The sequence below is a fragment of the Alexandromys fortis genome, unplaced genomic scaffold (assembly GCF_014885135.2).
Source record: "Alexandromys fortis isolate MF-2015 unplaced genomic scaffold, M_Fortis_MF-2015_v1.1 scaffold_23, whole genome shotgun sequence".
NCBI lineage: Eukaryota > Metazoa > Chordata > Mammalia > Rodentia > Cricetidae > Alexandromys > Alexandromys fortis.
Window position 1 is genome coordinate 6,933,526 of NW_026067907.1, and position 24,406 is coordinate 6,957,931.

The 24,406-nt window shown below is 44.8% G+C and overlaps 1 protein-coding gene across 3 annotated transcripts in view; it reads left to right on the forward strand.

Annotated features, from left to right (window-relative positions):
• Window positions 1-13,736, forward strand: part of Fndc1 (fibronectin type III domain containing 1) — a 79,824-nt gene extending 66,088 nt beyond the window's left edge. For all 3 annotated transcript variants that reach the window (XM_050135843.1, XM_050135842.1, XM_050135844.1), the window contains 6 exons: window positions 1,375-1,483; window positions 6,236-6,315; window positions 8,468-8,497; window positions 9,798-9,959; window positions 10,787-10,909; window positions 12,995-13,736. In XM_050135843.1, the coding sequence (XP_049991800.1) occupies window positions 1,375-1,483; window positions 6,236-6,315; window positions 8,468-8,497; window positions 9,798-9,959; window positions 10,787-10,909; window positions 12,995-13,110 (620 nt within the window). In that variant the 3' untranslated portion in view covers window positions 13,111-13,736. The remainder of the gene's footprint in view (window positions 1-1,374; window positions 1,484-6,235; window positions 6,316-8,467; window positions 8,498-9,797; window positions 9,960-10,786; window positions 10,910-12,994) is intronic.
• The last annotated feature ends 10,670 nt before the right edge of the window (window positions 13,737-24,406 follow it).

Here is a 24,406-nt window from a genome sequence, read left to right on the forward strand (position 1 = left end):
CTCTCTCTCTCTCTCTCTCTCTCTCTCTCTCTCTCTCTCTCATATGTGTGAAGTGTTTGTGCACACATGTGTAGGTACATGTGTTACATATGTAGGAAAGCCAGAGGAGGATGCTAAGTGCCTGGCTCTATCACTTTCCACCTTATTCTCTCGAGACAGGAACTGAACATGGAGCTAGCTAGGGTGGTGACCACAAATTCCTCAATCTTCCTATCTGTGTCCTCTCTCTGCACCAGCAGTGGGGTTATAGGAAAACGTACCCACACTCTGTCCCAGCAATGGGGCTATAGGAAACATGTGCCCACACTCTGCCCAGCTGTGAGTTTATAAGAAGCATGTGCCCACACTCTGCCCAGCAATGGGGCTGTAGGAAGCACATGCCCACACTCCACTATTTCTGTCTATATCCATCTATCATCTTCATGTTTATCTCTATCATCTATGTCTCTTGCTCTTTATGTCTGTCTATCTATCTATTCTATCTATCTATATATCTATCATCTGTTATTATCATCATTATCTATGCATACACACATGTATTATCTCTCCATCTCTCTTATATCTCTATCTATCGTCTATCTATCTATCATCTATCTATCTATCCATCAATCATCTTCCACATATAACAGAGAAAACAGGACATTTGTCTGAGTCTGGCTTAGTAAATACTAAGTGCAGAACACTGTTTTCCCCCACTTTTTTCTTCTCTGTGAAGTCAGGATTAGATGTAATTAGCCCCAATGAGCTGAGTGAGGCCAGCGAGTGACGGTGGCAGAGAAGGAGGAGAAGTAGGAACCAGTGAGACATCAGAAAGCACTCGAGGGTGCTGTCCCCATCTGGGTTCATCAGAAGTTACTGAGGTATACCATCCTATCTCACAGTGACGCTTGCTCTCCTTGAGGTTCTCACTATATTCATGCATTACCCCTCCCTGTCATAGCTCTTTGTGATCTGGCTCTCTCTTAGCTTCAGCCCCGAATCATCTGAGGGAATCTCAACTGGGGCGTTGCCTCTACCCAGTTGGCCCATAGAGATAGCTGCGGAACATTTTCTTGATTGATAATTGATGTGGCAGAGCCCAGTCCACTGTGGGTGGTACAATTCCTAGGCAAGTGGGTGTGGGCTGTATATGAAAGGCAGTTGAGCACACAGAGGAAGCAAGCAGGTAAGCAGCATTCCTCTCTGGTTTCTGCTCCAAATTCCTGTTGAGTTTCTTTTCTCTTAGTGATGGAGTATGACCTGGAAGTGTAAACTAGAATAAGTCTTTTCCTCCCCCAAGCTGCTGGTGGTCCTGGTGTTTATTAAAGCATCAGGAAAACAAACTAGGGCAGGTTCCTTGATGTTCACCAGGTTCTTCCCTCTTCCTGTTTCCAGGGTACTTGGTCTACAGTGCCTCTTACGAGGACTTCATCAGGAACAAATGGTCAACACAGACTTCGTCAGTGACCCACCTGCCCATTGAGAACCTGAAGCCAAACACAAGGTATGACACAGTGGTCACTTACAAAGATACAGTCAGACCTGTGAGCCTGGTCACAGTATCATTTGCTTGGAAAAAAAAGTCTCGCCATTTCCCTGAATTCTTGGTTTAGCTTACAGGATAGCAATGAAGGCTTACCATGTACCACGCCTTTTGCTTAAGAGAAATTATTGCGTGTATTGTAGCTGTTACTTAACAAGTGGGTTTATTCCTTGTTTTCCCAAGCATTACCTTCCGCGAGGGAAGGAATGTTGTTCTATATGTTGGAAGAGAATTAATTCAATTTTTAATACAACCTTGCTGTGCGATATTAGTGGGACAGTATTTTGTCAAATGTATTAATTATCTGACGCTTAAGCTTTGTGATGCAGGTGTTCAGTGCATTCTAGAAGGGTGTGTTGCATGCATTAGGAAAGGGTACAAGTGTGTCTCCATCACTGGGCAGTGGCTGGATCAGAGCACTAGTGGTTCCGCAAGCCAAAGTTTATGGCACTCAGTGCGAAATTGGCAATCTGGTTCACATGGGAGTGCATGACTGCATTCTTCAGTTGTATCGCCTGATTTGGGAGGTATGGCCATCAGAAAGTGACCTGGTGGATGAACACAAGTGACCTACTGAGCATGCCTTGGCCAGGCAGTGGTGTGCCGGTACACTGACTGTCTGGGCAGCTGGGCATGGGGTGGGGAGAATTCCTGGTTTATAACATTTCCATGACTGTGGTCAGGTACTCCTGCTAAGGCCAACTGCGCAACATCAATGGGACTGTAGTATCCAGATAGCCACAGCAGTACACTGTTGTATAGCACCAGCAGGCTTGCAGAAAAGAGCTCAAAGGAGCTGCCACAGGCAGAGCGACAGAGAAATGCAGCAGACATGTGCTAAAGGGGACAGAATCTGGCTAGAGCCCTGCTACCAGGAGACTTCCCCAAAGCTGGGAGCACTCCCTGTGACATTTTAATGTGCCATTTAGGCTCTCTGGAACCAAGCTTCCATAAACTGTTATGAACTGCAGGATTTGGCAAATGAAGCAATAAGTCCGGGAATGGAGAAAGTGCTTCATTCCTTTCTAATGAAGTGAATGTTGACCAGCAATGAAAGTTAATCAGAGGAAATAAAAGCAACAGGATCAGGTGAAATAGGGTCAGTGTGTGTGTGTGTGTGTGTGTGTGTTTCTGTGTGCAGGGATTTCTTACATCGGCAGCACTGCCACCAGACATATCAAAACGCTGGACGATGCCTTCCAGTGGGTTTGCTACATGACCACTTGCAGAAAAAGTTGGATCCTTGTCTCCTGACCTCTCCCTGCCCTGCCTCCCCTGCCTGTGTCCAATGTTCTTTCCATATATTTTGCTACCATACTGGATTTCTGGCATTTTGACCGCCAGGTGATGGTGGCATAAGGTGGTGATGTCCTTGTTCTAACCACGGCTCTGAGTCCAAACTTCACTCAAGTGATTCTTCCTGGTTTTTTTTTTTTTTTTTTTTTTTTTTGAGCCAGGGTTTGGGGCATGGGGGTGAACTAGACGTAGTTCTCATAAAGTATACAGTCTTTATGGGGTTTATTGTGTGAAGACAGAGACAGTTGTTAAGAAGGACAAACAATACAGATACAGACTTCCACAGTCAGTGTCTTGAGGAAGTTTAGGGAGAGTACATAATAGGGGCCTCCCTGTTCTTATGAGCCCAGGGCTAGTTTTGTAAGACTCTGAGAAAGTTAGGTCTGAAGTGCACAGCAGTTAAACTAGAGAATAAACAGGTAAGGTGAGGTGAGGTGGGGTGAGGCGAAACTGCTCCAGGAAGAGGGGGGCCCAAAGCTTGAAATGTTCTATAAGATGGAAAGTCTCAAAAGAGAATAAGGGTAAGAGGAAGATGGACAGTACCGGGCTCCATCTGCCCCGTGTGCCCAGGCCCCTCTGCCCCATGTTCCCAGGCTCCATTTACCCCATGCACCTAGGCTCCATCTACCCAGTGCACCCAGGCTTTTCTGCCCCATGCACCCAAGTTCTTCCGCCTCCTCCAAGCAAGCATGGGCTGTTGGCTCTTGGGATGGAGATGCAGGGAGGATGTAGTATAGGACCTTCTCTCATCAAATTTCCTCAGAACCCATGTGAACAGCAGCTGCAAACAGTCTGAGCAGTATGGATACAAAGAGCAGAAACTCATTTTTCCCCTGCACACGGAGCGGCATGCTGAGTTGGTGTGAAAACTCTGGTACCCATTGGTCAGACTCAGCCTCTTTGTGAATCCACCCCAGTGCTCAGGATCTTTGATAACCAGCCTTAGAGTCCTCAGGAGAGAGAGGAAATCACCCCACTCAGAGGAGGAGCCAGAGTCTAAACATGAGCCTTGGTGGCTTATAGCATAACCTGTTTTTGTTGTTGTTGTTTTGTTTTGTTTTGTTTCCAAACAAAGACCCGGCCATAGCTCCCTGGGGTCTGTGTATTTTAAAATCCTATTTTACATCCCAGCACTCGGGAGGCAGAGGCAGGCGGATCTCTGGGAGTTCGAGGCCAGCCTGGTCTACAAGAGCTAGTTCCGGGACAGGCACCAAAGCTACAGAGAAACCCTGTCTCGAAAAAAAAATCCTATTTTACAGTAGAAAGATTGTATAAGAGCTTTGGGGCAGTCCCATCAGGGATGTGAGGAACTCCGCAGCACAGGTGTCCTGTGTGGCTTCTGAACAAAGATAGCACTCCTAATTTTTAAATGGCTTCTCTTTAGAGAAAAAAGTCTTTGTGAAATTCAAGTAGAATGGATGATGTGTGCCAACCCACTGTTGGAACTGCCATTGGAGTTTTTCCCTAAGTTTCTCCACAGCCACTGATCGAGAGTGTGACTAATCAAGAAACACACACTGCTGGGTCCATTGAGATTTGGAAATGTGTTCTTAATTGTGCATATCTTTTTTTTAAAAAAAGAATTGAAATGAATAGAATCAATATGTGGATAACTTCAGATTTTACCAAGTGGCTCTTCTCTTCTTCATTCACACCATAGGAAAATGTCTCTGTGTGCTATGAGGCCAGAGGTGCCCGTGATGATGTTCTTACCTGTAGTCTGTGGCCTGTATGATGTTCTTACCTGTGGCCTGTGTGATGTTCTTACCTGTGGTCTGTGGCCTGTGTGATGTTCTTACCTGTGGTCTGTGGCCTGTGTGATGTTCTTACCTGTGGTCTGTGGCCTGTGTGATGTTCTTACCTGTGGCCCGTGATGATGTTCTTACCTGTGGCCTGTGTGATGTTCTTACCTGTGGCCTGTGACCAGGAGTCAGTGGTACCCTCCATTTGTAAACAGCCCTTTCCTAAAACTTTGTACTGTCTTTTAATCAGCACATGAACCTGTGTGCCTGACTTAACGAGGCCAAGAACTTTGAGGCAGTTAAGTGAGACATTCCTCTGGCCAAAAACTAGAGGAAAATGCTATTTCTAAGGTTCCAAGAGCCATCATTCACGGGTCCTCTGGTAGCCTTGTGCTATGTGGAACCGCAGAGAGAGGAGATGTTCCAGCTGATGTGCTGAACCTCAGTTCTTCTTCAAGCATCAGTATTGGCAAAGTAAGATGCTTAGGAACTTCTTTTCCTTCTTGATGAGCTAGCCAACTCAAACAATGCTTCCTAGAATATTCTCTGTTCTGAGCAAATTTTGATCGTTTCAGTAAAGCCTCTCTCCTCTTCCTGAACAGGCTTCTCTTTCCTGAAGGTGCCAAAGCTCAAGGCAGGACCATCTCGTTAGTTCCTCTGAGAAGGATAAGCCCTAGCCACCCTTTCTGTCCTACCCAGTCCTGCAGTCGTTCAGTCCGAACAAAACACACCGAGGCTTATATTAATTATAAACCAGTTGGCTTATTAACTCAGGCTTATTATTAACTAGCACTTACAACTTAAATTAACCCATAATTCTTATCTATATTTAAGCCATGTAGCTTGGTACCTTACCCAGTGAGGCATTCTCATCTGCATCTGGGTGGTCACTGCAGACTGAGCCTTTTCTCTCCCCCAAATTCTCCTAGTCTGATTGCCCACCTATATTTCCTGCCTGGCTACTGGCCAATCAGCATTTTATTAAACCAATACAAATCTTTATAGGACACAAGAGAACTTTCCATCTAGTCACAAGTCACGTTATTGTTGGACCCACCATGGAGTCTGAGATGTTAGGTTAATATTTGAGTTCTACTCTGTGCTTTGTTGGACCAGCTCCTCTTTCTTGGAGTTTATACTGGCACCCGAGTTTTAATCAGGTTTTTAATGGATGAGCTGGGAAAGATACACAGTGCCTGCCTGTAAGATCCAGGAAATGCTCTCTGAGCAGCTATCAGTCTAATTTTCTATTCCATCCCATCAGCCATCTGCCTGGGCTGTGCTAATTGTACTATTTCAAGACATCATCAAAAATGAAAAAGTTTAGTAAAAAATATGAGGATGACCAGCTGTGTGTATGCATGTGTGTGTGTGTGTGTGTGTGGTGTGTGTGTGGTGTATGGGGGTGTGGTGTGGTGTGTGTGTGTGTGTAAGGTGTGTGTGGTGTGGTGTGTGGTGTATATGTGTATGGTGTGTGTGTGGTGTGTGGTGTATATGTGTGGTTGTGTGCTGTGTGTTTGGTGTGGGCATGTGTGTGTGGTGTGTATGTGTGTAAAAGCAGACAAGCAGGATTCTAGAGTTACTACAGAGGCATACTTGGGAGGTTGGGAACCTGTCTCATGACTCAGAAGTCAAATAAATTTCTCTTTTAAAAGATACTTTCTTTCGATTTCAGATACTATTTCAAAGTTCAAGCCAAAAATCCTCATGGCTATGGGCCTGTCAGCCCTTCCGTCTCATTTGTTACGGAATCAGGTATGGGCACATTCTTCTTTGTTTTGCTTTTTGAAAAGTGAAATAAATGATCATAATGATGGCTATTGGTATAGTGAAAATTAAGACAGGAAAACATCTTATCTGCTGGGTGAGATCAGGTTTCTTTTAATAATTAAAACAAGCATCCCACCCAACCCTCCACCCCCTTCCCACCCCACCCCCACCTCTGCTAGGTTAGAAAAGAACTGAGGTTGAGTTCTAATGAGAGGAAAAGCAAATTTAGTTTTCAGTCTAAAGATAGGTTTGACTCACCAGCATAAAACAGTTTTAGAGCTTTGTTGCTGGATTTTTATTATTTGTTTGGTTGGTTTTGATTTTACTGCAACAGAGTAGCCAAGGCTGACCTGGGACTGATTAACTAGTTAAGGCTGGTCTCAGGCTGCTGAGTCCTGAGATTATAGGCAGGAGCCACCCTCTGGGAACATTCACCTTAGATGACATGGGAGACAGCTACCTCTCCAGGTATCCAAGTCTCCTTCTAGGATCTCTACGAAGGGGCAGAGATGCCTGTAACACACACTTAGAGTTGAGCTCCTATTCTGTCTTAATACACTATCCCATATGACCTTGCATTTGGAGTGCTGGAGGGCAAAGCTCTCAGGCTCTGTAAGGCCAGGTTCCTGCATGGGTCCCAGGGACATGAGGGACAGAGTGCTGGCCCAGCATACCAGAAGGCATGGGTTTGAGCCCAACACCACCTAAAAATGATTTTTTTCTGAAGTAAAATTTCTTTAAAAGCAAGTTACACACTCTCGAAAGTGATTTTTGCAGCTAAAGCATAGATAGTTTTAAAATAATAAATGTCATAGATTTTGAGCTATATTTAGCCCTGCTCACTGTCCAGACAGGAAGCATGTCTGTCACCACCAGCAGCTTCCTCCTATTGTCCTGCACCCTTTGCTCTCTCCAATGAGTTCACATCATCTAGGATTTGACATAAGAGCCCTAGAGTGGAGACCCCTGTGCCAGGTTCTGTCAGAATCACCCAAGCACTGTGTATGTTACTAGAGTGTAGACCCCTGTGCCTAGTTCTGTCAGAATCACCCACGCACTGTGTATGTTACTAGATTGGAGACCCCTGTGCCTGGTTCTGTCAGAATCACCCACACACTGTGCGTGTTACTAGAGTGGAGACCCCTGTGCCCGGGTTCTGTCAGAATCACCCACACATTGTGCGTGTTAGTAGGGTGTAGACCCCTGTCGGGTTCTGTCAGAATCATCCACGCACTGTGCATGTTAGTCCTTCATTTCCCTTTCATCATTGGTCTGTATTTCTTTGTGCAGCGGCACCACAATATATCCATTCAGCCCAATCTGCTGCAATTGAAGTTTGTTCTACTGTGTGTTAATTACAAAGATGCTCTAAGTGTCTATATACAAGTGCTTGGGTTTGTAATTTGCCTTCTCTTGGGTAAACACTGAAGAATGGAATCGTGTGTGATATTATAGTATACAGAACCTTCTCATAAATCACCAGACCTCCCTAAATATGAAGCTTACTAAAGTTTTTACATGATTTATTTCTTTAATTTTGAATGTGCATTTGTGTGTGTGTGTGTGTGTGTGTGTGAGAGAGAGAGAGAGAGAGAGAGAGAGAGAGAGAGAGAGAGAGAGAGAATGTGTCACCATGGTGTGCATGCGAGAGAGCATGTATGTGCATGCCAGGGTGTACATATGAGAGCATGTGTGTGCACACCACAGTGTGCATGTGAGAGCATGTGTATGCAGGCCACAGTGGAGGTCAGAGGGCAGCTTTCAAGGGCTGGTTCTCTTCTTCCACCAGGTCGATCCTGGGGTAAAAGCCAGCTTGTCAGGTTCAGCTTACTTACTGAACCATCTTGCCAGTCTGAAGTACTGATTGCTTTTATAGTGCACAATTTCAAAACATTGTCTCTCCCAGAAACTCACAGCTTCTGTGTCAAAAACAAGGCAGTTGACTGAGAGTATTTCTCAAGAGAAAATACTTACAGAATGAAAGTATTCTTTCATTCTGGGAAACTTCAGTATCTGATAAAACATTATTTTCTCTCTATTCCAATTTGGTTAGCTCTTTTAATTATAGTCAGCGTTTCAGCATTTTTACAACTGCAATGCATGTTACAAAACCAATTATTTCGTTTTTCATCCACAGACAATCCTCTGCTTGTTGTGAGGCCACCAGGTGAGTTTCTCATCTTGAAGATTCTGATGCTCAGGTTGATGTGACTGCAAGATGTACAGTCACCATGACGACCCACAGATTGATGTGAATGTGAGATGTGCAGTCACCATGACAACCCACAGGTTGATGTGGATGTAAGATGTGCAGTCACCATGACGACCTACAGATTGATGTGACTGTAAGATGTGCAGTCACTATGACGACCTACAGATTGATGTGACTGTAAGATGTGCAGTCACTATGATGACCCACAGGGAGAGACGGTGGGACATTTTACATCTATGTGATTTTTTCCTGACAACTTCAATTTGTCCACCCTCTATTTTCTTTGTGGAAAAGAATAACTTGGAAATGCTTTAATAGGACTATAGCTGTTGGTATCTATGAAAAACTATGATGGAATAGCCAATACCTATAAAATAGGCACTTTGTTTACATGTTTTTTGAGCATTTTAATGTGACAAAAAGGTGACAAACTGCAAGTATATGAGGGTGGTTTACCCTCCTCAGCCAACCAACTGAATAAACCTGTGTTTCTAGTTCAACAGGAATAAAGAGTGACCAAAAGAGCATGACTCTAGGCATAGGGACTTGGAGTACTGTGGCCTGTCCCAAGGGTCAAATATACCAATTCAGCTGCTTTTCCTTGAGGCTTACAGCTGCCATTAGCATTGAGAACCCTTTGTTGAAATTGCAAGATCTTAAATACTCTAGGTTTTTTTTTATGTGGTACTTAGCTTTTTGTTGTCATGACAAAACCCCAAGAAAACCAAAGGAGAAGGATTTAGTTTTGGTTTATGGTTTTGGAGATTCCAGAGCACAGTCACTTGGTTCCCTCGATCCCAGGTCTAAGGTGAGGTGCAACCTTGTAGCGGGAGGTAGGACAGCAAAGCTGCTCTTCACAGCAGGCAGGCAGGTGGGAGAAGGGGGGCCCTTCACAGCCATGCTCTGGTTACCTGTACCCTTCCCCAGGCTTCTCCTTCACTCAGGTTTGAGTCTATCAGTGAATGGGTTAACCCACAATGACCTTAGAACCTGCTTGATCCAATAATCTCTCCATGGCCCATAAGAAGCAGGCAGACCAAGCCTCTAATGCATGAACCTTAAGGAGACATTTTTAGAACTTCAGTTGTACTCTAGTATTGAATAAGAAAGGGGAAATAGATAATGCATGCACATTTGCTCAGAGAAGCCCCAAGAGGAAGGAAGGCCCAGAGGAAATGCCCAGTTTTCTGATAGTTTGTGTCTGATAACCCCTGGAACCCACCGTACCTTAGAGCACGTGTTTTGTGTTGTCAAGGTGGTGAGCCCATCTGGATCCCATTTGCTTTCAAGCACGACTCCAGCAACACTGACTGCCATGGTCGGCAGTATGTGAAGCGGACGTGGTACAAAAAGTTTGTGGGAGTCGTTCTTTGTAACTCACTAAGATATAAGATCTACCTCAGCGACAACCTGAAAGGTAGGTCTGGTGCTTGGGTGGCTGTGGTGAACTTCTGCTGGGCACTGACTCTGAAAGCAGATGCCTTCGGATGAGTCTGAGGTCTGGGACTGTGAGGACTTTGGTGCAAACCAGTTTTGTAGATTCCTCTTTGGGATGGCTAGGTTTATACATAGGTGCCCACTGCATTTGGGTCATGAAATCCAAAACCAACTGGCCTGATCAGTTTTTAATTTGTTTCTTTTTCTTGCTAGAAAGAATAGGTTTGTCAAAACCAAAGTCTTCCCTCCCATCTCCATCTCTCGAGATTTATCTGCTTCATCTCATCACCAGTTTCTCCCTATCTTGTTCTCTCTCTGTCTCCATCTTTGTGTGTCTCCATTCATCTCTTCCACCCATTTTCTCTCCCTTCAAAATCTCTGGGAGAGATTGCGCAATCATCTTCCGGATCCCAGTGTGGGAAACAGAGTTGTCCAACCCCGAGTTGTGCTTCAGCACCATGGACAGCACCTCGTGCCTGCAGCTGTGTGGGAAGTTTCTTCTAATTATACATACACGCCTGGCTTCTAACCTTCCCTTTTGAAAGCTGAGGATTAAAAGGTCCATTATTTGCAGGGTGGAGCTGCCTGTATTGTTCATATACAGGCATATGTTAAGTGTTTAGTATACAAGATCTTGGGGGCTTCTCACACTTAATGACATTTGTGCCATTACAAACATTTTTCAGACATGGAAACTATGGAACACATGATTTAAATAATTCAAACAGTCTCCATTGCTTGTTCTAAGTTGTAAGCCAGCTATGACCCTCTCCAGTAGTCACTGACCTGTGATATGCCCTCACACAGACACATTCTACAGCATTGGAGACAGCTGGGGGAGAGGCGAAGACCATTGTCAGTTTGTGGATTCACATCTGGACGGAAGAACAGGGCCTCAGTCTTATGTGGAAGCCCTCCCCACTATTCAAGGTGAGAAAGCAAAGCTGCTGTCTTATTCTGTGGGTGGGAGAGGAAAATTGTTATAATGAGAAAATACGTGGTAGCTCTGCCTTTGACCTAAAATTTAGAGATTAGTGTTGGGAGCACTTTGGGTCATAAAGGGTAAAAATAAGGAATTGAGGAATTAAAGTACTACCACCATATGCTGGCCTTGAGAAACCGGGAATGCAGAGGAGTATATAAACCCCCTCCCTGTTTTCAGAAACAAGCTCTGTCCCCAGGAAGAGCAAGTAACTGTGGAAGGTGAACAATGGTGGGCAACGAGATGTGTAAATAACAACAGATTATGTCGCTTGGCTGTCCTCTTCTTGAGGGATTGTGTTCTTGGTGAGCATATGAATTTGGTTGTTAGGAGAGGCAGTGTGAGCGGAATCTTACAATATGGATGAACATGAACAGTGAACAGCGGAGTTCAACTTGAGTGAAGAGCAAGCATGAAACCCACCAGAAGAGGCTTCAGGGTCAGGGCACCAGCTCTCTGATGATGCACTGTGAGGTGGGAACACAAAAGCTAGCCACTGTGGGATGTCACAGATGAGCCCAGCCTTCCATGAAAACTAGCAGCAGCTGGAAGTGGTCCAGTATCTTTCCATCGTACACTCAACTCTTGGCAATGTGGTACATTCAGGATATGATGTGCTGATCTATAGGTTTTTTCTTTGAGGAAAAATATGTGGATTTTACATGAGCATCCCGGTTTAGTTTCTATTGCTGTGATAAAATACCATCACCAAAAGGCAATGTGGAGATGAAAGGGTTTATTTGGCTCACACATCTGGTCATAGACTATCATCAAAGAAAGTCCAGGCAGGAACTCAAGCAGGGCAGGAACCTGGAGAGTGTCCATGGAAGAGTGTTGCTCATTGACTTGCTCAGTTTGCTGACAGTCTGATGGAAAAATCTTCTCAGTTGAAGTTCCTTCCTCTCTGTTGACCCTGGCTTGTGTCAAATTGACAAAAATACCAACACAATGAATTACCCATTTTCTAATAATTAAAATACACAGGCAGCAAAATAAGCATATTTAGAATCTTGCACCTAGAATAAAGAACCAATGGGATCTGTCTACTTCTTAGAGTTACTATAGAGAAATGCTTCCATTGACTGTAGATGCGGGGGTGGGGGAGGGTGACATTTCCAGCCTGCAGTAGGTAGGACAAAAACTAAGACATAGGAAGATTTCCCACTGTTCTGCAAGTCTGACAGAGGCTGTGTAGTGGCACAGTTCCTCCGCTTCCTCTCTAGTCTTTCCATTAGGACTTAATCGTCATTTTGGTTAAGATTTTTACCTGATTAGGTGGGGCCACATCATAGACATAATCTTTGTCTGCTGATTTAAATTATAACCTCATCTAGCAATGCTTCAGTGGGGGCATCTAGAGTACTGTTAGGTCAAATATGTAAGCCAGCTCAGTTCATCTCAATGTACACCCCATATCTTTTCAGCTCTCGCAGTGCCCTAGCATCTGTTACAGTCCTGTGTTATCAGGCTCCTCTGTGACTAAGAGCTAAGGTTGTGATACTAACCACGGCTGGTTAACATGCTCACTGGTACAGTGGACGCTAGCCTTTATTTGACAAGAATAAGATAAATAAAAGTAAATGGGAGAGCCATCGAGTTCCCCAAAACATCTTGAGGCTACCGGAACATCCTTCTACATCAAGGAGTCGGCAATCCTCAGATTTTTTTTTCCTGGAAAGGTCTAAAAGTCTTCTCTAAGTTCTGAGGCTAAAATCTTGAGCTGCGCAACTCTGGGAAGCTGGAAGCTCTGACCTCAGAGAACAGGATGGGGGTGAGTGCTGTTCAGTTTTCCCAGACCTGGGTACACTGCACAGTGAGTGCTCACTAGTGATTGGCTAAAATCACATTCTCTTGTGGTGAGTGAGAGAAGATCTGGATTATTCCCCATGAAACATGATGGGGTAGACCTATTATTATGACGACGCATAGAACTAGCCCAGTGTACTCGCAACCAACACCCAGACTGTAGGACGAGATGTTTCCCGTCAACACTTTGACCATCTTCTTTCTCTTTTTTCCCACTGCCTTCCCAGGCTACTACCGCCAGTACCGCCAGGAACCTGTCAGCTTTGGCAACATTGGTTTTGGAACCCCCTACTACTATGTGGGCTGGTACGAGTGTGGAGTCTCCATCCCAGGAAAGTGGTAACCACAGGACCAGCTTGCTGCAAGCTCACCCTCCTGGTCTGCTTGACTAACTTGCACTAGGGACTGTGGCAAGAAAAAGACAGTGTTCCAAGCCCAACGTCCCAGGGTATCAGGAGGCCACAGGGTGGACACAGAGCTTCTGGTCTTCTTCGGTCAGAATTCGGCCACATTTCTTGGTCTGGACTATAAAGAGAATTCGGTTTTGCTGAAACTTCTTCTCCACGCCTTATCTGTAATCACACATTCCACAGACATCAACTTAGCAGCAGATCCAGTGTGACTTCCAGACTTCCGGCACAAAATTTGGACACTCCAGGATCTCCAGGGAACGGCACTGGCATGCTGTGTTTGCTTTACAGAATGCTTTCTGCTTTTCTCATCTTTGAAGCAGATGAGTTTAAGCTTCACACCTGTCTGTATGACGTAGAATTGAATTACTGAAATTACCAAAGGAAACACACTCCCTTTGAGATTTATACTAAAGACTTATCCACCACTGGGCAAGGTGCTTCAAATCCTATTTGTAAATTCTAAATTTTGATATATATGTGTATGTATATATGCATATACATATCTACACTCATCAAGAATATCGATTAAACTTGCTAAATTTCTTTTTGTTCTTTAGATGAATGTGTGACGACTTTGTGGACAAAGGTTCTGTCTGTTAATATCTTCCTGGGGTGTCCATGGATAGATTTTCTGCAGAATATAGATTCTTTGCAAAGGTATGCATGCTTCTGGTAGTTGCTGCTGGACTTGGGCCATGATGGAGGTGTTGGTGAACAACACCATTACCAGTCACCCGTGCCTTCCTCCAGTCATTTAATATCATGGGGCAGATGACTTTATTACCTTTGTTGAAGTGTGTGTGTGTATGTGTGTGTGTGTGTGTGTGTGTATACATGCCTCTGTATGTGTGTGTATACATGTCTGTGTGTGTGTGTGTGTGTGTGTAGGCTTGTGTGCATATTTGCATGCAGGCATGTGGATGTGTGTGGAGAGGCCAGGGATCAGCTCAGACATCATCCCCCAGGAGCTGTCCCTTGTTTGTTGAGACAAGGTTTCTCACAGAGAGCTGGGGTTTACAAATTATTCTGGGCTGGTTGACCAGTGAGCCCCTGGGATCTGCCTGTCTCTGACCTCCCCTCTGCCCAGTGCTAGGAATGCAAGGATGTCCCACCACACCCAGTTTTTTGTGTGGGTTCTGGGTATTGAACTTGGGTCCCGATGTACTTTCCTGACTGAGTTCTTACCTGCCCCTTTATCTAATGTATTTACAGACTAATGAATACTTTAGGTCTAACGTGATTTTAAAAGTCATATCTTTTTAAACATGATTTTAAAGTCATGTCTTTAAAAGCTCAATTTTCGTTTCTGTCTCTCTGTCTATTCCTGAAGTAGAAGCATCTTCCTCCCTGGACTCTGGCACAGAGGTTCATTTAAAGCCTTTGTTTCCACTGTTGCAAATGTGTCTGTCCTTCCTATGTGCCCCAGCTAGCCCTGTGAATGAAGGGCTTGTCTTCTTTTTTTTATATTATTATTATTTATTTATTAAAGATTTCTGTCTCCTCCCCATCACCGCCTCCCATTTCCCTCCCCCTTCCCCAATCAACTCCCCCTCTCTCATCAGCCCAAAGAGCAGTCAGGGTTCCCTGCTCTGTGGGGAGTCCAAGGACCTCCCACCCCCTTCCAGGTCTAGTAAGGTGAACATCCAAACAGCCTATGCTCCCACAAAGCCAGTACGTGCTGTAGGATCAAAACCCAGTGACTTCTCAGCAGTCCTCATTGTCCGCTATGTTCAGCGAGTCCAGTTTTATCCCATGCTTTTTCAGACCCAGTCTAGCCGGCCTTGGTGAGTTCCCGATAGAACATCCCTATTGTCTCAGTGTGTGGGTGCACCCCTCGTGGTCCTGAGTTCCTTGCTCGTGCTCTCATTCCTTCTGCTCCTGATTTGGACTTTGGGGTTTCAGTCCAGTGCTCCAATGTGGGACTCTATCTCTGTCTCCTTTCATCATCTGATGAAGGCTAATATCCAGGAAGGTGACTATATGTTTTTCTTTGGGTTCACCTTCTTATTTAGCTTCTCTAGGATCACGAATTATAGGCTCAATGTCCTTTATTTATGGCTAGAAACCAATTATGAGTGAGTACATCCCATGTTCCTCTTTTTGGGTCTGGCTTACCTCACTCAGGATAGTGTTTTCTATTTCCGTGCATGCAAAATTCAGGAAGTCATTGTTTTTTTTACTGCTGAGTAGTACTCTAATATGTATATATTCCATACTTTCTTCATCCATTCTTCCATTGAAGGGCATCTAGGTTGTTTCCAGGTTCTGGCTATTATAAACAATGCTGCTATGAACATAGTTGAACATATACTTTTGTTGTATGATAGGGCACCTCTTGGGTATATTCCCAAGAGTGGTATTGCTGGGTCCAGGGGTAGGTTGATCCCAAATTTCCTGAGAAACCGCCACACTGCTTTCCAAAGTGGTTGCACAAGTTTGCATTCCCCCCAGCAATGGATGAGGGTACCCAAGGGCTTGTCTTCTTGCACCGAAGTGGCAGCATCAGAGGAGCTGAGAGGGACATGAGCAAAAGAAAGGGCTGATGGGTCTGAGGGCCGCTCCTGGCATAAACCACAGGCAGAGTGCAGTGCAGGAGTGGGGCTGGTGGTTTTCAGACCCTTCACCGTGCTGCGGTAAAACCTCATGTGTCTGGCTTTCTGCAACTTAAGACCAGCCTGTGACATTCTACAACACCCGTTGCACAGTGGCAACAACAAAGAAAATAGCCTGAGAAAAAGCTAGAACTTCTCAAACAGCCTGCAGCTCCTGGGATGCATGTTGCCAAGGCACTACAACTGGGGTCTACTCCCCACCCCCAAAATTGTGTGCTTAGATAAAACATTGTGAAAGTTTTCGCATTTTCTGTAGGTCTGGTGAACAGGTCTCAAGTGTGAACTCTGTGGAACAGTTACCCTGCAGTGTCACAAGGTTGTGTAGACCTTCTTCAGAGAGACAGCTGTATGCTTATCCAAATTCAGTTTGTGAACTATGTAGGGATCTTTAAATAGTTCTGGGAGGTTCTCACACATACTTGTTGAAGAAGATGCCTTAGTTTCTACGCTAGCCAGCATCCAAATACCTTTCATGGTGCCAGATTGAGGGTAACCCAAAAAACATTTTCAGAAAGTATATAATTTGCAGTGCTCTCCCACAGAGGCTGCGATCTGGCTTCTTTCTCCTCTCGCAGGAGAAGACTAGTGACTTGGGAATAGAGACTGAAACATCAGAAGCAAATCAGGAGTGATCTTCAGGGTGAACTAATCAATAAGACAGACAGACAGATAGACAGACAGACAAGGAGCTAGAGAGATGGATCAGCAGTGATGAGCACTTGCTCCTTTTGCAGAGGATCGAAGTTTGGTTCCCAGCACCCACATTCCATTTGGTGGCTCACAATCTATAACTCTAGATCCAGGGGATCTGAAACCCTCTTCTGGCCTCCATAGGGATAAGCACACACATGGACATATACACACAGAGATACCATGTATAAGTATTTTTAAAAGAAAGATGGGTAGACAGATTGATAGATACTAGAAGATAGATAGATAGATAGATAGATAGATAGATAGATAGATAATAGATAGATAGATAGATAGATAGATAGATAGATAGATAGATGATAGATAGATGATAGATAGATAGATAGATAGATAGATAGATAGATAGATAGATAGATAGATAGATNATAGATAGATAGATAGATAGATAGATAGATGATAGATAGATGATAGATAGATAGATAGATAGATAGATAGATAGATAGATAGATAGATAGATAGATAGATAGATAGACACTATCAAAGGTTTTGATAGGGACAGTTAGTTCGCATGGCTATGGAAGACGACAAGTCCTACAACAGACTGTCTGAAATCTGGGGAGCTGGAATGCTGCCAGCACACCCGGGCTTGGGGCTGAAGGACCTAGGTCCAAGGACATTAAGGATGTTATTGTCAGGACAAGACCAAAGGCCTGAGAACTTGGCTGGGCCAATAGCATCCAGAACTAGTGACCCTGGAGTTCTCTCTGTAGAAGAACATGCCCAGCTCCAGGAGAATGAAGCTATCTTTCCTCTATCTCTGTTTTCCTGGAAGCTCCAGCTGCAAGAATGAGATCCACCCACACCGAGGGAGGATCTTTCCCACCAGCCCACTGACTAGCATGCCAGCTTCCGTGGGGAACACCTTGACAGACAACCCCTCTAGCACACCATTGGTTCTCTAGGCATTCCTTGATCCAATCAAGTAGACACCCACAGTGATACCTCCTGGATAGTGGTATCAGCAGCATTCTGATAAATTGTTCCAGTTAAATTACAGAACACATCCAATAAGTCTCTGGTGGTCATTTTGAACTTTTAGAAGGTCAAATTCTGGGTGTAACACTTTAGAAAGGCCATTGACAACACATCGAAGACAGAGGAAGGTATGAAAACACGAGACTGTATTGCAAGGACTTCCACGAGATGCTTTACCTCCCCAGAAGCCCGCCATGAAAGAGCGTTTGTCAGCTCCAGACGTCTGAGTGGATGCCCATAGGGTTACAGGGAAAGGGAAGTGGCTCAGAGAGATGACAAATTTTAGTCCAACTGGTGTGGGTGCCCTCAACATCCAACCATGCGTGAGTGGGTGTCTCTGTAAAATGGCAAGTCGCCCTCCACGGGAGAAACTTTAGACACAACCGGGGTGACGATGCCTGGCCCCAGTGGCTACCCTGCTGTATGTGGGAATTGTAAATCCACAGCGGTCTGCACACACGAGAAGGGCTGTAAATGACGCAAAGGAGATAAACAAAGGACCAGTAGCCGGGACAGAGACCACAGTGTGTGGAGCCTGAGAATTTTAAGATCTGGCCCTTTTAGGAAAAGTCTGCATAGTCTCTCAAGGTTTAACATCCTAATTTAAAAGTAACATGTAATAGTCTGGGAAAGATCTCCCTAAAGTGCTTGTTGGGGTTTGAGTTTGATGCCACATAAAACAAAAAAACAAAAACAAAACAAACTTAAACGACCGCAAAAGAACATTTTTTCAAAAAGCCTGTGTATTGTGGCATAGGCTTTTGATCCCAAACAGAGACAAGTGGGACTGGGGACCTCACTGGCCGGCCAGCCTCACAGATCTAGTGAACTTCAGATGAGTTGTAAGACCCTGTCTCGAAGGTTCCAAGCTCAGTTAGTAAGTGCCTGCCACATAAGCGTGAAGGCCTGAGTTAGAATCCTAAGCACCACGGAAAACTGGGCATGGTGGCAGGTGCCTGTAACCCCAGCACTGGGGCCAACCAGCCTACCTGGACCAATAAGCTTTTGCTTAAGGGAGAGGCCACACACACACAAGTGTTCACACTCACACAAGCAAGAATACCACACATGGACAGCACACACACACACACACACACACACACACACACACACCCCAACAGGGATGGCTCCTGAGGAACAAGAGCCAGGGTTTACCTCTGGCCTCCATACGTGTACACATACTTATGCACACACTTGCACACATATTAGCATGCACACACACACACTAGCATATATTGTTTCAAACATTTGTGCTCTTTTGTCTTAAAATAAGTTTATTTTCCGACCACCATCTCCCTGTGCTGAGTTATGTGTTTTGTAGCTGGGTTCCCAGGCTTCTGATTTGGAAAACTCTTTTCTCATGTTGTGATCTTGGAAACTATTATGCCCTTTAGACAGCTACACGCACGGTTAACATACCTGTTTACTTAAGACATAATTCGCAGCATTTTCCAAATGAGTGTTGATTTATTTTGTCCCTTTTGACCTACTCGGGCCACATATCTGGTTTGTTGGTGGTAGGGCAGGGAACTGGAGACCGTGAGGAGGATGGTATTCGGGTGGATCCGCCTCTCTCAGCATGGAAAATAGCTCTGAATCATTATGAGTGATTGCAGAACAATTCCTCTGGAAGAGTCAGGCACTGACCCGAAACTTCTCTTCTTCTCATTTTTTTATTATTATAAATAAGTTTTACTTTATATGAATGGGTGTTTTGCTTGAATATAGGTCCGCGTCTTTTGGGGTCACTGGATCCCCTGAAACTGGAGTTATAGACAGTTACAAGCTGCCATGTGGATGTTGGGACTCAAACTTTGGTCCTCTGCAAGAGCAAACGGTATGCTTAACCAATGAGTGTCTCTCCAGCTCCCAGATCTGTAACGTTTTACACAGTGCCTTCCATGATCTCCTTAAGGCATAACTGTTCCCAAGTGGTGGTGCATGCCTTTAACCCCACTTGGGAGGCAGAGGCAGGTGGATCTCCAAGTTGGAGGCTAGCCTGATCTATGGAGCAAGTCCCTGGACAGCCAGGGCTACACAGAGAAACCCTGTCTTGTGCGAGAGGAGGGGAATAACTATTTTTCAGAGGACTGGGTTCAATTCCCAGCACCCACATCTGTGAGCTCATGACTGCCTGTAACTCCAGTTTTAGAGACTGTGACCCCCTCTTCTGGTCTCTGCAGGCACTGCACATATTTGGTGCACATAAACTCACACAGGCATACAGCCATACCCACAAATAAAGAAGTATCTGTTTTGGTAAGGTGTCACGCTTGGATGATTTACTCTTGAAAATAACTTCAAGTATCTTTGCAAACATTCCCCTTGGATTCTGGATCATGCCCCAGTCTCAGATTCGGCTGAGCTCAGGGCTGCTGTAGGAAAACAGAGCTCAGTGTCACAGAGGGTAGGTAAATGACTCACGTAAGAATAGAGCGACAGTCTCAGGACAGGAGATGCCTTGTAACGTGCTGTCAGGTCTCTTGGGACTGTTCTGGGTCTCTTTCTTGGGTAATTCCTACTCTTGTTCTCTGTGTGTATGCTCAGTTTTCTCCTGGAGGCCAGTTCCCACTGGGTGTTTATGACATGAGTGACCACTGTTTCCATTTAGCCTGGGTCACTCTGTGCCCTCCCTTGATTTCATGCCTGCCTAGACCTTGGGAAACCCAGCTCTTATTAGCCGCCTACCCAGGTCTCTCAGGTCCAGACTCAGATGTAGAATGAGGTTTTGAATAGGCATGCTGATCCAACCAGTGGCTCCTACATAAGGAATGCCACTTGGCATAAACTAGCAACTGCATCCCGACTATAGAACAGACAACAATGCCTTTCTAGAATGGATAATCAGGTGGATGAAAGCGAACTAAAGTGAGTTGCTTTATTAGGACAGTGCTCATGGTAAAAGGACTTCCTTTTGAGACTTTCAGGTTTCTCTCAAAGGCTCTAGTATCTCTACTTCATGGAGGAGCTGGAGAAGGAAGTTTGAGGAACATTCCCTAATCCATAATAAACGACATCACACTCCAAATAGGCCAACGGAAGGAGACTTAACAGAGGGACCATTTGTATAGGAATGGGTGGATACCACATGCTGTGGGAAATGCTCTTGTACACTGTAAAGATTTGTCACTCATATTGGTTTTAAAACTGCTGACTGGTCAATATCCAGGCAGGAAGTATAGGCAGGGTGACCAGACTAAGAGAATTCTGGGAAGAGGAAAGACAGAATCAGTCTTCAGCGAGACATAGAGGAAGTAAGATGAGAATGTCTTACTAAGAAAAGGTACTAAGCCACATGGCTAAACATAGACAATAATTATGAGTTAATTTAAGTTGTAAGAGCTAGTCAGTAATAAGCCTGAGCTAATAAACTATTTGTTTATAATGTATGTTTCTTTGGGACTGAATGGCTGTGGGACCTGGTGGGACAAAAGCTTCCATCTTCAGCTGCATCAGTGAGCTGTTACTATTTAAAGCTGAAAGGGCCAGAGGAAGGACTGGTGGGAAAAATCTAGAAGAGTCTTAGACCTAAGTTTTAGAGGAACAGCAATGTTGCTCAAGGAACTGTGTCAACAAAGGGCACCTGCAGGGCAGACCACTGGGCTCCCTTCCTTTCCTCTCTTCCATTACCCCTGCCTCCTGTTAGTGTTTTCCATTGGCCAAGCCCATCTGGAAGCCAGGTGACCAAGAAAATGGTTGAATGCCTTCAGATTCTTCTCTTATTGGAAGGAATGGATGTTTTCAGTGGGCATTTCACTGGCTCCATTATTCATAGCTAAGGAAACAGATCAGACAGGTGAATAGCTGGTGAAGTCGTATTTCTGACTACAATGAAAACTTTGAACCCCTGCTCTTTCTACCTGTACATGGGTCTCCTCTCATTTTTCCCTAATCTGGGACAGGCATCACTAATCAATCAAGCCAATCCTTCATCTGAATCTGCATTTGGCTTCATCCTCATCACTAACCCCGACTAGAGGACAGGTATCCCAGGTAATACTAGAAGCCAAGTTCAAGCTCATTTACACCTCTGCTTAGTCAAGGTAAATGACCCTTTACTGACATTTGACAGAAACAAACCTTCTACCCCAGGACCCCATGGTCAGAATAGAGACTAAAGGATGGTATAAGTAAAATAGGATAAAGTATAATGTGAATTTAATCGCTATTTTCCATTTGACTTAAGTTGGCATTTTTCTTTTACTTAATGCAGAACCCAGTTCTTTGTTAAATTTATCAAGTATTTGATCATCCTACAAAATCTACTCAGTCATGTCTAACTGTGTGTTGGTTCCCCTTAAAAAGTTTAATCAAGTTTAGAGGAAAAGACACCCATGTCCATGTGGGTGAGGAAAAGTCCCTCCTGAAATGTATTTCTATTGCTTATTTAGAGCTGGTTTCTCTGAAACTGCTGAGCCCTGCAGTCACAGGAAGGGATTTGAAAGGCTGTCCCTTCAGAAGAAAGCAGAGAAAGGCACAGGCGTGACCACCCAACATCTCACTTGCTTCCTGGGAGCACTGCCTGCTGGAGGAAGAGATGAAGGATCTGTTGCTAGACCAGACAGAAGTGACCGCAGTGGCTGTTGTCTGGGAGACCATCTGTACCCTAAGACAGTATCTTCCCCCTCATGTATCACCTCTCTTTCTCAGAAACTGGCCTTTTCTGAGCTGTAAGAAAGGTTTAGTCATTGTTCTCCTCCAACAGGCTGAATGCATGTGGCTCCTGTACTTAATAAGCACATAACGAAACCTTTCCTGTTGTCTGTATATTTGATTGATCAAGATTATCAAGCCCTCGGAGGGCAAGAATAAACTTCCAGCTTCCTTCACGGTTCCTGTTTCCAAGTTACTGCCCCAGCTTCCCTCAGTGATGAACTATAACCTGGGAGTTGTAATATTAAACAAATCCTTTCTTTTACAAGTTGCTTCCGGTTATGGCATCCATCACAGCGACAGAAAGCAAACTAGGACCCTGGTTTCTCTTCTCACATCCTGTCCCCTCTGGCCTTCTCCACTGTGCTGAGAACAGGAAGGTAGAAAGAGAGCTATGAGCAAAATTCTAAAACTAGGTAGGCTAGTTTTTCAGCAGACAGGTTAAGTGCGGTTCTGGAGAGGCCTTCATGGTTTTAGACATGTACCTCCAACTTTGTGGTGTTGCCTTTGAATTCATTGAGATTCATGTGAAAGAACACATGGTGAAGAAATGCTGACCGACAGCACAGGGATGGGGCACTATGCATCAGACACCCGTTCACCTGGACAGGCCACACTGAGGCTGAGGTGTCTCCAGCCTCCCTCACACGTGTTTGATGGACCAGAACAGTGGACACCCATGTAGACTCCTGCTCCAACTCCAGAGGCAGAGAGGAGGAATCTAAATACCCAGGCTCCCTTTGTGCCACCAATGGAGCAGAGGTGTGGCTTTCAAAGTTAGGTCTGTTTTCCTTCACTAAGGGACCGTCAGGCTGGAGAAGAGGACAACAAACCCAATGCCCTTGAAAGTAAACGCCCAGAAGGCTTAGCTTCTCACTGATGCACAGCAGGTGGCCAGGGAAAAGTCCCTTAGCCTCTGGCTGCTACCCAACCCAGACAAGGAGAATGGTGTCATTCCTCAGCCTCAGTGTCCCTCACTGTCAGGAGCCTCTCGTCATCCCCTCTTCCAGAGTGTTGGGGAAGACATGGTTCTTTAGCCAGCCAGCTAGGCCCCTTTCTCTTCTCATATCCTGCCCCCTCTGGCCTTCTCCACTGTGCTGAGAACAGGAAGCTAGAAACAGAGCTATGAGCAAAATTCTAACACTAGGTGGGCTAGTTTTTCAAAAACAGGTACCATAAATGTAACTGGAGAGGTGGCTCGGGAGTCAAGAGCTCATGCTGCTCTTACAGAGGACCCAGCTTCAGCTCCCAGCACCCACATAGAAAGGCTCACGGCTGCTGGTAAGGTCAGGCCAATGGGATCTGACTCCTTTTTCGGGCTTCTGCAGGCACTGCACATACATGCACATGCACACACACACAAACACACAAAGTCTCTCAAGTACAGTTATAAAATAGAGCATTATGGAGAAATTTCACCCAGTCCCCCAGCACTTTGGAATCTCTGTGAATTTGCTCTCTGTCAGTAATTCTCTTGGGTCCCACTTCCAACGTCCTTTCATAAGTGTCGGAGTGCCACTTTCCCGCCGTCTCCATCCCCACTCTGCACCACACCTGAGAAGTCAGCAGCTCATAGCACACGAGGAAACTGCCATCAGTCTGCTTAGAATCCCTCCGGATCTTTGCTCTATGCTTCCATATCCTACAGATTAAAAAAACAAAATCTGTTTTGGAAACGGCGTGTCAGTTCGAAAAGTAAGCTTTTGGGAAACAGTCTCAGATGCAATCTGGAATAAATTTTATTGTAAAGTATCGATGAAAACATTTTTGGCTTCTGAGCAGGAATGTATTCTCGGTTGAGTATTCTCTTTAATGTTCTTCCTTAAGTCAACATAATTACATTATTTGGTTTACTTGAACCCAGCTATAAGCTATAACGCTATTAACAGTTGTTAGGCCCTAGATTTGTGTACAGTAATCTGCTAGACATTTCAGGCATGGTCCCTAACTTTGAAACCAGCAGTCTGGTTGAAAATAAAACAACAGAGCAATTCTACAGTAATTTGTAAGCCAAATTTAATACTCAGGAAAAGCCAGGGATGAGAAGAATAACACCATATGCCCCGCCCCCAACACCATGATAGACAGTACTAATCATTGCTGTATTAGTACTAATCATCTCTGTGGCCAGGGTGGCCCTGGGACCATTTTCATCAGTCACTACCAATCGATCAGGATCAGCAGGCTAATTAAGTCTCAAATCCACCTCTGGGATAGATTGCCTAACTGCTCAGAGGGCTTCCAAGTTGAATAATTCTGGTTGGGCCTGGGCCTG